The sequence below is a fragment of the Molossus molossus genome, unplaced genomic scaffold (assembly GCF_014108415.1).
Source record: "Molossus molossus isolate mMolMol1 unplaced genomic scaffold, mMolMol1.p scaffold_m16_p_2, whole genome shotgun sequence".
Taxonomy (NCBI): domain Eukaryota; kingdom Metazoa; phylum Chordata; class Mammalia; order Chiroptera; family Molossidae; genus Molossus; species Molossus molossus.
The window spans coordinates 117,430,939-117,445,749 of NW_023425355.1; the positions used below are offsets into that span (position 1 = coordinate 117,430,939).

The window sequence follows — 14,811 nt, forward strand, 5'->3', positions numbered from 1 at the left end:
TATAGAAGAAACATACCTCAACATAATAAAGGCCATATATGACAAGCCCACAGCTAACATCATACTCAGTGGTGAAAATGTGAAAGCTTTCCCCCTAACACCAGAAAGGAGACAAGGGTACTCACTCTCATCACTCCTATTCAACATAGTACTAGAAGTCCTAGCCAGAGCATTCAGGCAAGAAAAAGAAATAAGCAGCATCAAATAAAAAAGAAAGAAGTAAAATTGTCTGTTTGCAGATGGTATGATTTTATATGCTAAAATGACCAGGTGAAAGGCTATTGGAGAAAATGGTATTTTTATGATCACAAAATATTCCCCAAATGTTACTTACTAGTTACAAAAGTAAAATAATACCTTTACATTTATAACAGAGAAATCTAGTGATTAAATGTCATAACACCAATAACTGTACAAACTGACAATACCTATCTCCTAATGCAATGTACTGAGAATACAGTGACCTATACATGATTAATCTTAATGATAATTTGTATCAGTGTTAAATTTCTTGGACTGGTTAATTGCATTGTAGTTATATTGGTGAAAATTATTGTTGTTTGGGAAAACATTATTTAGTGAATTATCACATTGTATGCTTTAAATATCTTATAATTTTATTCATCAATTATACCTCAGTAAAGCTGAAAAATTGAAAATAAATAAAAGTAAAACTTAGCATGAATTGGTTTAATCAGTGTTTCTACACTGAGATATGATACCGAGATGGCATAAAACAGAGGTTTATACCATCACTGTTACCCAGCTATTCTTTTTTTTTTTCCTTATTGATTTTAGAGGGAGAGGAAGGGAGAGGGAGAGAGAGATAGAAACATTGATGAGAGAGAACATCGATTGGCCACCTCCTGCATGCCCCTTACTTTGGATTTGGCCCACAACCTGGGCATGTGTCCTGACCAGGAATTGAACCAGCAACCTCTTGGTACATGAGTCAATGCTCAACCACTGAGCCACACCAGCCGGGCTACCCAGCTATTTTTTTTTTTTTATCCTCACCTGAGGACATTTTTGCATTTATCTTCAGATAGAGCAGGAGGGAGAGAGGGGGGAAGAGAGAGAGAGAAACATCAATGTGAGAGAGACACATTGAGTGGCTGCCTCCCACACAACCCCAACCAGGACCAGGGACAAACTGCAACTGAGGTACGTGCCCTTAGTGGGAACCGAACCCACTGGTCCATGGGCCAACGCTGTACCACTGAGCCAAACTGGCCAGTGCTACCCAGCTATTCTTAATATATGATCTGTACCTAGCATAATAGTTTAAAAATTATCTTTGGTTACGTATACCTTGTCTAACCTGTTAGTGTAGTATAAAGAACACAGACATTTTTGCCAGAAGGATGTAGATTTAATGTTGACACAATCACCCAGTAATTGTGGGATAGTTTATGCCTAAGTTTTTCTCTTTCCCCCTCAGTTTTCTTTTTATCAACATGATTAGGATAAAATGGCTACCTTGCAGTATCCTGAGGGATTAGTTGAAGTGTATGTAAAATATTTGGCATAGTAAGTGTTTACTAAATGTTAGCTATTTATATTATTAATACTTGTTTCAAGTAATGTCCTTTGCCACCGGGCAGCACTTGCTGACTCCCACAGAGACATATGCCTGTGTGTCTATTCATTTCCTAGACAGTGGGGATTATAACTGGCTGACTTATTTAGAACAATGGCCAACACAGAACTATGACTGTATATATTCACAGTCTGATTTGAGGACACCTAATTGCATAGTTAGAACCAAGTGGAAATGAAAAAAAAAAAAAAAAGGTCTTATGCTAGGGACTTCATTGCCTTTTAAATTCTGTCCACAATATGAGATGATATTTCTCCTTGTCCCTTACACCAGTGATGTGAGGGTCACCAGAACATTAATTAGCACAGAACTTAATATTAAATTTTCCCTTCCCAATCCATAAATTGTGCAATATTTGGAATGTCATCATATACAAAACCACAGGGAATCTCATCTTCACTGGGGCAGGAAAAAAATTCTCTGCTATCTGAATCTACCCTTTAATACAAAAATCAACAACACAGACCCAAAAGAGTTAATTAATTTTAATAGTTGAACACAGTTTTAATAGTTCTTCCTAAGAATTTTCTCCCAGGGACCCCCAGGACATTCACATATCATACCTACAAGTACTCAAATTTCATAAACACAATATTGAAAAAGCAGGAGAACTAAGAAAAGCTTTTAAAGCCTTGAGATTAAAACAATGCTTAGTTATTATCTCAGTATTTGCTACTAAATGCTGAATATTAGATGCTAAAAAAGCTGCGTTGGTGGTTTGAAAGAAGCATGAAGAAGAAAGCTCTCAAAATGACAAGCACGTTTATACTCTCTTTTATCTCATAACCAGAATGACACAGGACAGATCTCTACATTTTGGTAATCATGTTGGTGTCAAAGGGAGAAAACCCTTTGATAGTGTCAAGGGGAGAAACATTTTCAGAGCAACAAATGGAGTTGTTTTATTTATGCCATAATAGGTTAGTGAGGGCCAAGATTCCCAGACTCCTTATACCTGCGTATGCTTCCTTCAATTACATTCAGTACATACAAGTCTGGGGTAGAAACTGAGCAATGTGAGACCCCTTTCCCCTACCCTAACCTTTTGCCTTTTTAAACTTTCTCTCATTATCTTATTCTCATTCCTTCTTCCTGCCCCTTTCTTCTGAACCTAGTCTCTGCCCTTATCCCTGCTTTCTTCTCTCTCTTTCTCATTACTGAAGTTGAATAATTCTAAATATCTATGGTTCCAGAGGGTTGGGCCAATAAAGCTGTTTTCAGTTCCTGGAAATAAGAGCAGTTGTAAGAAAAAGAAAACTGTTTCTGGCCATGTTAACAGTGATTTAGAGACTCTCTTTTGAACACATAGATATCGAGAACTTTCTATTGAGTGTGAATTCAATACCTACACAGTAAGCTGGGGATTTTAGTTTCTAGGATATATATTTCATGGTTATGATGATGATGATAATAAAACAATAAACAATTATACAAAAAGATCCACTTTTGTGTGTATTTAATTAAAACAAGGAGTGACCCTAATTAAACAGATGGGCACATCAGATACATATTTGTCACAATTCTTAATTTCAAATTCATAAGTGCTGGCTGGAGGAGATCCTTTCAGGCAGTAAATCAGTTTGCATTTCTTTTATAGCATAGAGAGCAAGACCAGAGGAGCCAGCCAAAGTTATGGAAGGAAGTCAGTTCTTTGCCTCCACCTTCCTTCTCTCCATGCTTCAAATAAGAAGCAGATCATCCTATTGGTTACTATCCTTAGCCTGTTCCCTACCCTCAGGAGTGTCACGTTCCTTTAGCCTATAAGAATAACAGAAGTTATTTCCTTAGATAATTATGTTTAAGGCTTTAAATTAATTCTACCCTGGCATTGTATGGTTCTAAATGTCTTTTAATTCGTTCATTCAACACATTTTTATTATCTACTCTCTGCCAAGCATGATTGTAAATGCTGGGTAATATATCAATTCCAGATACTCTAATATACTTGTGTAAGAAGAATCTCTGACACAATTAACATGATATACTGGTAAACTGGAGTATGCACAAATGTCAATCTTGTCACTACTAAGTGTTGAATCACTCTCAGCATGTATTATCTCTTAACTATTTGGAAAATTTCCTTCCATATGACAATAATGACAACAAAGATTATACAAAATGGAAAATGAATAGTTACTTTCTGGTTTGCTTCTTCTTTTGAGGAGTATACAAACCCATTTCCAGGCAGCTTGGTATTGTGGGAAGACTACCAAACCTGGAGTCAGATGGCCTAGATGCATCTCAGCTTCATAACCTTCAGGAAGTTACTTCACCATTTGAGTCCCCATTTTTTTTTATCCTAAAAACTGAGTCCAGGAATTTTTGCCCTACCTTTCTCTGGCATGAATGATAGAAAAAAATAATAATAATGTTTGTAAAAGTGCTCTGAAAACCATCAAGCCCCAGTCAAACACAAACTATCACTATCAAACAATCTGACATTCTTTTCAGGAAAACTTTCACATTAGAATTTCTTTTTATCCATTTTTAAAAGGAGGAACTTACATTGTCAACTAGCATTATTTGGGCACTTATTTCCTCATGAAAGAGAGCAATTAGAAGTTTTCCTTATTGAAAATGAAATGCACTCCCCGAGGGCCAGACTCAGAGTTGGAGATGCTTTGTTTGCTTAGGGTTTCAGCCAAGGATTCAGGTCCGCAGAGGAAAACTCCTATTCTGGTACTTTGGGGAAAGAAAGAAAAAAAGAAAGAAAGAAAAGACAGTTTCAGGCTTTGGGATGCAAAAGTTTACACAGCATGTAGGGGGATTTTAGGCCCCAGGGCAGAATCCCCTCTGCTCCTTTGTCTTTTCCACAAATGACTCAGTTCAGGTTGTGTTATGGGAGAGCTGCTAAGCCCTGTTTGTGAGGGCAGCAGGATACTTCAAATGGCAGTTAACGTCCCTGGAAAATTACATTAAAGCAAGGTTTGTGGAAACTTCTACCACAGAAAAAATGGTGAATTTGTGAGTCTGTGGGCTACTTCCCTTCAGGGCTCTGTGTCCTCCCAACTCTCCCCAGCATCCTGAGATCACGAACAAATTCACTTTAGGTACACCAACTCTTTCCACAACTTGGTATGGCTTTATCCCTCTACATTTTAGAGTCTGAAGCCCTGCTTCTCAAGGTGTGGTTCCAGACCAGTAGCCTCAGCAGCAGTTTTATAACAATGCAGATTCTTGGGTCCCACCCCAGACCTATTAAAAGCAGAGCCTGCATTTTTAAAAGCCCCCTCAACTGATTCATATGTTCATTAAAATATAAAGCATGGGTTAAGGGTATATTTGTGGAGATTTCTTGAGTTTATCATATATTCTAGCAAGATAAAGAACCCCCTCAAAGTTCCTTGATGGTTAAAGCTTTAGTGAGGGCAGAAAGGACCTTAGGATGTGTCAACTTATGATTTTAGATCCAAAAGCTAAAACTGAAAGTGGACACAGTGTTTTCTTAATAATATGTATAAATTGTATTGAATTAAAAGAAGTAGAGACACTAGTGAAATTTAGAAGGTAGAAAAAAAAGAACCAACTTATGGTCCTGCTTGGGAGGAGCAGGATTCAGTCCGAGGTGGGGGCCTGAGAATCTTTGTTTTTAATAACTCTCCAGGTAATTTTAATGTGATTAAAAGACTCCTCTTGAAGTCAAAGATATGTAGAACCTCCTACTGGATGTACACTTATGAATTTTGGTATTTTGTTTTCAATAAGCACATCTAGCATAGTTTGGAAGCTGCTGCTTTTAGGCAGACCATGAGCCTCAAGAACACCATGAAGTGGGAGATGCCTTACTTTGGGTGTTGACTCGCAATTGTCTTGAACTCATTATCCCAGTTAGGCCGTCCATACAAAGTCTTTTGTTTCAAGCCTGTGATGACATCCTTCTCTTCATCATGGTGCACAGCAAAGTGACTGGCCTACAGGAAAGGAAATGAATTCATAAAAAAAAAAGAGATATGCTGTAAAAATACATAGATATTTTTACATATTTTTACAATACATATCTTGCAAAGCAAGCTCTCACTACCCATTCTAACCATATATATATATGGAGCAAGGTATGTTGAAGGGTAGAAGATAAAAAAGATGAACAAACTAGGTATCCTTATGCAATTTATAATCTAGAAGGGCAGATCTTGAAGTATCAACTTGAATAATCATATTTGTAGACTAGAGTATTATAAGTGCCATGGAAGGGACACAGACTTCTCAATGAGAGCAAAGAAGGGAGTTAGGGTGGGAAGATATGGGACAGTTTCAGGTTGGCAGCATTTGATTCAGGCTTTGAAGCGTGTGTAGGATTCAAATTCTGTCCCACTTGTTTTTCTCTTGGCTTTGTATCTCATCTGGTCTACGACTTTCTCTCTTTGCGTTAATATACTTCCACTCCCACTCTTTTAGGATAATCATAAGAATTTAAATAATGCTTGACTAAAATGCACTCATATTTTGGTAACAAAATGAAACATAAAATCAAACCTAAAGCTAGTCTGTCTGTGTGGGTGTGTACACACATATTGATGTCTGCTGCTATTCTAGGGAGCCTCAATTTGAATAACATGTTTTTCATAAAAGTAGTTAATTAAATGCATTTAAAAATTAAATCAGATTTTAAATATTCTGGACAGAGATGAATGAGGTTAAGAAGGGTGATTAATCTGGTTTAATAATCCTGTAGAGACTAATTTTGAAAGTAAAATAATATTTTTTCAATACAAATAAATTTCCCATTAACAAACTGTATCCAGCTTTATAAATAACAAAACTGCAAAGAAATGTATATATATATTAGATATTTTTCTGGGTTCCATTGTTATCAAGTATTTTTTCTTGTTGTTTTGTTTTTAAATTGCAGAAGTTGCATCTTGAAACCAGAGTAGCAATTTTCATGGTCATGTGTCCCTGGCACATTTGCAACAAGACTCTTCTAAAACATGGAGAATCTATGCTAAACAATACGCCAAAACCCAAATGAGAAAAAGTCACTTTTCACAGGTACAAGTTGTATGGGAAAGATGCCCAGGATTGAGGAGCTACTGAGAGACTGGTCAGGAATAGGCAGAGACTCTTGCCATAACTCTTCCTCAGAGTGACAGTTATGCTGCTTCCATGAAAGTCATTAATGTTTGCGTATTTATAAATATGTTACCCCCTTGGAATTAACTTTCAGAGTTTCTCTATTGAGGCACTTTTGTCATATAGGACTATATAATTCTTTGTTGTGGGAGGTTTGTCTTCTGAATTGTAGGATGTTTACATTGCTAAATGACCCTGGAGGGAGGAGATACACAAATACACACACACACATACATATATATGTGTGTGTATGTGTGTGTGTATATATATATATATATATATATATATATATATATATAGACACATATATATACACACACATATATATCACCTTTGTTAGATATAGTTTGATTTATTTACAAATTATAATAGTGAAAGACTGAGAGTTGCTAAGAGTGCACCTCTGGAGCATTCTGACTCTGCTAATTATTAATTGGATTCCTTTGGACAAATGACCTAACTTGTTCTGGGCCTTGGTTTTCTCATCTGTAAAATGTGGATAATAATAGTCGTTACTTCATAGAACTGTTATGAGGATTAAATTAGACAAACTATAGAAACACTAAGAACAATATCTGGCACATAGTATATGCTTAATAACTCTGAGCAATTAAATACTACTTTTATGTAAATTTTGTTTTATTGTTGAAAGTATTACAGCTGTGTGCCTTTCTTGCCCAATTGACCCCCCTCCTTCTCATTCCTTCCACCAATACTACCTTCACTACACTATTGTCTGTGTCCATTGGTTATACATATATGCATATAAATTCTTAGGTTTATCTCTTCTCACTCCCTCTCCTCCCTTACCCCAGAGGTTCCTCAGTCTGTTCCCTGCTTCCATGTCTCTGGATCTATTTTGTTCTTCTGCTTATTTTGTACATTATATTCCACATATAAATGAGATCATGTGATACTTCTTTTTCTCTAACTGGCTTATTTAGCTTAGCATAATACTCTCCAGGTCACTCCATGTCATCTCAAAGGGTAAGAGATCTTTCTTTCTTACAGCTGCATAGTATTCCATTGTATAAATGTACCACAGTTTTTTTATCCACTCATCTATTGATGGACACTTGGGCTGTTTCCAGATCTTAGCTATTGTAAATAGCACTGCTATGAACATAGGGGTGCATATAAATGTATGATTGGTGTTTAAGGATGATATATTCATAGAAGTGGTATCACTGGGTCAAATGGCAGTTCCATTTTTAATTTTTTGAGGAAGCTCCATACTGTTTTCCATAGTGGCTGCACAAGTCTGCATTCCCACCAGCAATGTACTAGGGTACTCTTTTTTCCACACCCTTGTCAGCAGTTGTGGTTTGTTGAATTGTTGATGGTAGCCATTCTGACAGGTATGAGGTGATACCTCATAGTCATTTTAATTTGCATCTCTCTGATGATTAGTGATGTTGAGCATTTTTCCTGTCTCTTGGCCATCTGTATGTCCTTTTTGGAAAAGTGTCTATTCAGGTCCTCTGCCCATTTTTCAATTGGATTGTTTGTCTTCCTTTTGTTGAGTTTCATTAATACTTGATATATTTTGGAAATTAACCCCTTATCTGATGTATTGTTAGCAAATATGTTCTCCCAGAGAGTGGGTTTTGTTTTCATTTTGATGTTGGTTTCTTTTGCTGTGTAGAAGCTTTATATTTTGAGGTAGTCCTATTTGTTTATTTTTCCTTTGTTCTCTCTTTTAAAATGTTGTATGTATTATAAAGTATGCAAAAACAAAGTTGAAGGTATATACAGTATATGTATGTAGATGTGTGTATATATAAAGAGAAAGAGAGAAAGAAAGAAAGCTAATACCTTCTCGTTACCCAGTGGATCATCTGGTCCACCTGGTTTGAAACCCCTGGTGGAAGCATTGCTCTAATAAGTTCATAGTCATGGCTTTTATTCCTTGTTGACTCCTTAGCTTTGATCTGTTCCACAGACATAAACTTTACATCTAATCTGAACAATCTGAACATGTGGGGATATTGAATGGGAGTAAATGGGCTTAATCACTGGAATCCATCAAGTGTTCATAGTAAACACAGTGCACAAGACAGTTCAATAGCCAAAGGGAAATCAGTAAGCCCTGGGCACTGTGGGGAGGACCTGAAATTTGGGATCTTGTCCTCACCTGTGACTCATCCCAGCCAGTCAGGTAGATGTTATAGCTGAGGAAGCCAGCATTGTTGCTCTTCTGCATCTGGGTCTCCAGCAGCTGCAGCAAGTCTGCAAACCACTCAAAGGCATGAGTGTCCCGGCATAGCCAGTAGAAATAGATCTGAAAGAGGATGGATCATAAAGCAGATTGTATTTAAATAGAACCTGTCAGAAATGACACAGGAATTTATTACCTCTCCCTAACTTTTTCTTGCTGCTCAGAAGGTCTAAAAAGAGGTTTTCAGAAAGCTCTAGACATTTACAAGCTAGTTCACATGAACCTGCTCTGGCCTTCATATTGGCAAGGCAATAAATGAATAGCTTGGCCTCAAAAATGCAGTTTAAGAAAAATATTAGCTCACTACTTTCTCTGCCCTTGCCCTTCCAGAATCCCTGACTTCCTTTGTGCTTCCTTTCAGAAAGACCACTGGAATCTAGACCAGCAGTGGCTGCCACAAGACTACTTCCCTGACTACTGCCAGACATTCCTGAGTTCTTAGAGAAAAAAAGTAGTTCTATCCACACCATTCTCACATAGAAAAGAGAAAAAGGGGAAGATGAAAAGTCATAGTAGGGGGACTTCCAGTCAAGATGGCAGCATAGGTAAACACGGTATCGCATCCTCCCACAACCACATCAAAGTTACAACTAAACTACAGAACAACAATCATTTAAAACTGCCTGAAATCAAGCTGAATGGAAGTCCTACAACTACGAAATTAAAGGAGAAGCCACATTGAGACTGGTAGGAGGGGTGGAGGCAGATGGGCTGGTCCCACACCCATGTGTGGCAGATAAAAATTAGGAGGATACCTTGGCTGGGAAGGTCCTCCTTGAGGACTGAGGGGTCCCCACCCCACACCAGGTGCCTTGCTCAGGGTTCCAGTGCCAGAAAAAAAAGTACCTATAACTTCTGGCTGGAAAAACCATCGGGAACTGAGGCTCAGGGAGGCTGAGGCAACTGGAACCCCAGGCAACTCCTCTTAAAGGGCCCGCGCACGAACTTATTGGACTCACTCCCTCTAAGCTTGGAGGGGAGGCAGCTCAAGGGGCACCAGAGAGCATAAAAAAGGGCCAGTCAGAAATGAAGGATGCACAGTCAGAAATGAAGGAGGCACTAACTGAAATAAAAAATAATTTACACAGATTCAATAATAGAGTAGGTAAAGCCAAGAAGCAAACCTTCGATTTGGAATATAAGGAAGCAAAAACACCCAATCAAAACAACAAGAACAAAAAAATAATCCAAAAAAATGAGGGTAGTGTAAGGAGCCTCTGGGACAACTTCAAGCATGCCAACATTCACATCTCATCTTGGGGGTGCCAGGAGAAGAGAGAGAACAAGAAATTGAAAACCTATTTGAAACAATAATGGCAGAAAAATTTCCTAACTTGGTGAAGGAAACAGACATACAAGTCCAGCAAGCACAGAGAGTCCCAAACAAGATGAACCCCAAGAGGCCCACACCAAAACACAGCATCATCAAAATGCAAAAGGTTCAAGACAAAGAGAGAATCTTAAAAGCCGTAGGAAAAAAACAGTTAATTACCTACAAGAGGGTTCCCATAAGACTGTCAGCTGATTTCTCAAAAGAAACTTTTCAGGCCAAAGGGAGTGGCAAGAAATATTCAGAGTGATGAAAAGCAAGAACCTACAACCAAGATTACTCTATCCTGCAAAGCTGTCATTTAGAATAGATGGCCATACAGAGTTTCCTAGACAAGGAAAAGCTAAGGGAGTTCATCACCACCAAACCATTATTATATGAAATGTTGAAGGGTCTTCTTGAAGAAAAAGATAAAAAATATAAACAAACAAAATGGCGATGAATACATATCTGTCGACAATTGAATCTACAAACAAAATGAACAAGCAGAACAGAAACATTTTCATAGGTATAGAAAACATTTTGTTGGTTGCCAGATGGGAGGGAAGTTGGGGGAATGGGTGAAAAAGATGAAGGGATTAAGAAGTACAAATTTGTTGTTAGACTGACAAACCTCAAAGGGAAGGGGGGTTGGGGGTGGGAAGAAATAAACCAAAGAACTTATATGCATATGTGCATAATTAATGGACACAGACAACAGTGGGGGAAAGGCAGGAGGGGGGCGGGAGTGGGGAGGAAGGGGTCACTGGGGGAAAAATGAGGAACATCTGTAATACATTCAACAACAAAGATTTAAAAAATGTCCTCAGGTGAGGATTAAGAAAAAAAAAAAGAAGTCATAGTAAACTTAGTGTTCCTATTAGAGGTACTCTCTAGGGTTACTAGAATGTCTCAAGTTTTATTAAAGATGTCTTTTATCAGACAATGGAACCAAATTTATTTATTTATTTATTTTAGAAATTTTTAAGAATCTTTAAAAAAAATTTTTTTCTTTATTGGTTTTAGAGAGAGAGAGGGAGGGGGAGGGAGAGATAGAAACATCAATGAGAGAGAACATTGATTGGCCACCTCCTCACACCCCCTACTAGGGATTTGGGCATGTGCCCTGACTGGGAATCAAACTGGTGACCTCTTGGTGCATGGGTTGATGCTCAACCACTGAGCCACACCAGCCAGGCAATGGAACCAAATTTACATGGGACAAACCAAATCCTCTGGGAATTTATTCTAAAGAGCTATCCATAAGAAAGTTAAAGTTACATGAAAGACATGTGTCCTACCCTCCTCCTACAACAGAAGTATCATGGGGCTGAAAATGAAATTAATCACTAACTTAGGATGATAGAAAAATTATTTTATATCTTCTCAATGGAACATAAATGAATCATTAAAATGATTATTATAGAGTCTGCAACATCACTGAAAAACACTGTTTTTAGAAAAACAGGGCATGAAATTGTACAGCCTCATTATTTACAACTTTCTAAAAATATGTAAACATGTAGGAAAATATTGAAAGAGAATATACAAATAAGGACAGCTGTTGGATTGGGATTGTGAATACTTTCTCTCTACCCCAACTTTCTTATTTTTGAATTTCTTGTAATATACTATTCTATATAGTAATATACAAATATAGTATATCACTTTTACTAATGGGCCTGCTTATATAGAAGGACATTTAACTTATCAAATAACCTTTTTTGTTGTTGTTGTTTTATTCCAATGTTTGGCAGTTTTCTTTTTAAAAAATTAATTAATTAATATTTATTACACATATTTCTCCTTTTTCTCCCATAGACACCCTCCTCCTGATCCCACCCTCCCTATCCCAGCATTGTTGTCTATGTCCATTGGTTATACATATATGCATATAAGTTCTTTGGTTTATCTTCCCCCCACACCCTCCTCCTCTAAAGTTTGTCAGTCTGAACCCTACTTCTTTCTATTTCTCTGGGTCCATTTTGTTCATCACCTTATTTTGTTCATTATATTCCACAAATAAGTTAGATTATGTGGTATTTGTCTTTCTCTGACTGGCTTATTTCGCTTAGTATAATACTCTTCAAGTCCCTCTGTCTCAAAGGATAACAGATCTTTCTTATAGCTGCATTGTGTATATGTACCACAGCTTTTTTATCCACTCATCTATTGATGGGTACTTGGGCTGTTTTCAGATCTTAGCAATTGTAAGTAGTGCTGCTATGAACATAGGGGTACATATATTCTTTCTGATTGGTATTTCAGGTTTCTTGGGATATACTCCTAGAAGTGGAATCACTGGGTCAAATGGCATTCAATTTTTAATTTTTTGAGGTAACACCATATTGTTTTCCATAGTGGCTGCACCAGTCTGCATTCTCACCAGCAGTATACTAGAGTCCCCTTTTCTCCACACCCTCGCCAACACTTCTTGTTTGATGATTTGTTGATGGCGGCTATTCTGGCAGGTGTGAGATTAGAAGATAGGGTAGAAAAAATCAAATAACCCTTTTAAGAGAATGCTGCCTCTCTGGAACTACCCCAAACCTGCCTACACTTCCTTTGGTCTCTGCCACCATCAGCCATGAAGGCTCTCTTAGGCTTCATTTATCAGAGTGTTATGTGTGTTCCAAGCCCTCTGAAAAATGAAAGAACCTACCTTTTTGAGCTTCAGATTGATGGTCTTATTGCAATATTTGTACCACACTGACTTGAGAATGGATGCAAAGGGTGTGACCCCAATCCCTGCTCCCACTAACATCACCACCTCATAGCTGAACACATCTTCGCTGGCTGTGCCAAAGGGCCCATCAACTGCTATCCTGGAGGGAAGCATAAGAGAATATGGTTACAGATATGTCTTACTCTTCAGAGTGGGATGGAGCACACATTGTATGTCACTTCAAACCATGACAAGGTATCTATTGGGCAGTTTATTCTGTGAAACAACTTTCAAGTAACCACTTTAGTGTCAATGTTGTGGTTGGAAGTACGAAGAGGAACTTTTAGCTTACTGAAAACATTTAGTAATTCTCAGGGGTATTTAGTTCATTTCCTTATCTCCCTTCACCCACAACCCACTCACATACACACACTCATGCGCATCTGTATTTCTTGCCAGGGTGTCCCATGATTGAAACTTCTGTTTATATTGCACATTGGAGTGAGAAATTTCTACATCATAACATCTTGTACATTTAATATGTCCAGTTTTCATCTGTCTCTTCACTGAGTAATTCAACAAACTTTTCTTCGGTATCCACTAAGTGCCTGACACGTTAGGCACGTGGAAAGAAGGAGGTAAAGTGAATGATATATGGCATTTACCCTCAAATAACATATACCAATTAAATTTTAAGAATATCTTTAATAGAGTATAAATTTGTATATTAGAAAAGTTAATATACCTTGGACTTCATCCTTACATATTGAAATAAATTTGGGAATGTTCATTGATAATATTTGATTAAAATATTTTATATATCATGTAAGATTTATAAATGTATGCACAAACACACCACACACATAAAATGGGGAGCATGGAGATAGCTACCTATATTTGTAGAACCTGTGTGTTTTTGCGACTCAGGAGACAGTGAGAGAAGGGAGGAGGGGAGATCTTTAGTGTTATATTTCCTGAACTCATACATCTTTGTAATATGTGCTTTTTACTCACTTAGGTAGTTTCCAGGCATCTTGAAACTCCTGTTTATCACATCCACAAGCATTGAACAGTCCCTCTGTCCAGTCACCAACAATGCGAATATGGATGCTAAAGAAGTCTTCTTCAGGGGCAGAAGTCAGTGTGAAAGGGTGCCATTCCAGCTTGGACACCTTGGGGCACTTGACAAAAATGTATTGTCCCACCTCCATCTTGAATCCCTTCTTTTTCATCTGTAGCTCGATGGTTTTGAAAGGATGAGTGACCACCTACAGAATAAAACATGTCTCTGAAAACTACACTTTCCCCAAATACTTGCCTTTTCAGTGTCCATATGGATAAAGGGCTGAGCTAAGATGTCACACCTAGGTCCCTTCTTCAGGGCCAACACAGCATTTCCTGCAACAAATGTGTCTCTCATTGGACATTGCCCTTGGCTGTAGCCCATGGACAATAATGAGCTGATACAGGGACACAAAAACCTGGCCCCTCTCTTCAATTTGGGACAACTCTGAGGGGCCATATTAACTCCAACACTCCCTATACTATAGGGCCTATAGGATCTGCTGAGGCTGCAATTACAATAATGAGGGTCAGCTTTTCCCTCTCCCCAATCTTGCCCTTCTTTTCTTTGACGGGTTCCTATCCTGAGAACATGCCCCAATAAACCTTCTGCATGCAGTTTTCTGTCTCAGTTTTTACAAGGGAATTCAACCTAAGACATCAGCTTATTATCAATTTTTTCTCTAAGAAATAAAGGCAGAGGCTACAAACAGAAAGAAGAGATGGCTTCCTGCTCAGCCTTCCTTTCTCCCCAGGAACCTTAGCATCTGGATGGAAGGGGAACCTTAGCATCTGGATGGAAGGGGAAGAATACCCCATTGGTGAGTTACAGCAACATCTCCCAAACCAAAGCTGCATTTGTCTGCCTTTGTCCTGAGTCACACCTC

General features: G+C 38.0%; 1 protein-coding gene across 1 annotated transcript in view; it reads right to left on the reverse strand.

Annotated features, from left to right (window-relative positions):
- Positions 1–2,072: 2,072 nt before the first annotated feature.
- LOC118635805 (cytochrome b-245 heavy chain) overlaps positions 2,073–14,811 on the reverse strand; it is a 41,315-nt gene continuing 28,576 nt past the window's right edge. Inside the window, exons 10-14 of the mRNA XM_036270737.1 lie at positions 13,877–14,130; positions 12,860–13,022; positions 8,805–8,951; positions 5,387–5,511; positions 2,073–4,282 (exon numbers count right to left, since the gene is read on the reverse strand). Of these exons, the coding sequence (XP_036126630.1) occupies positions 4,156–4,282; positions 5,387–5,511; positions 8,805–8,951; positions 12,860–13,022; positions 13,877–14,130 (816 nt within the window). The 3' untranslated portion in view covers positions 2,073–4,155. The remainder of the gene's footprint in view (positions 4,283–5,386; positions 5,512–8,804; positions 8,952–12,859; positions 13,023–13,876; positions 14,131–14,811) is intronic.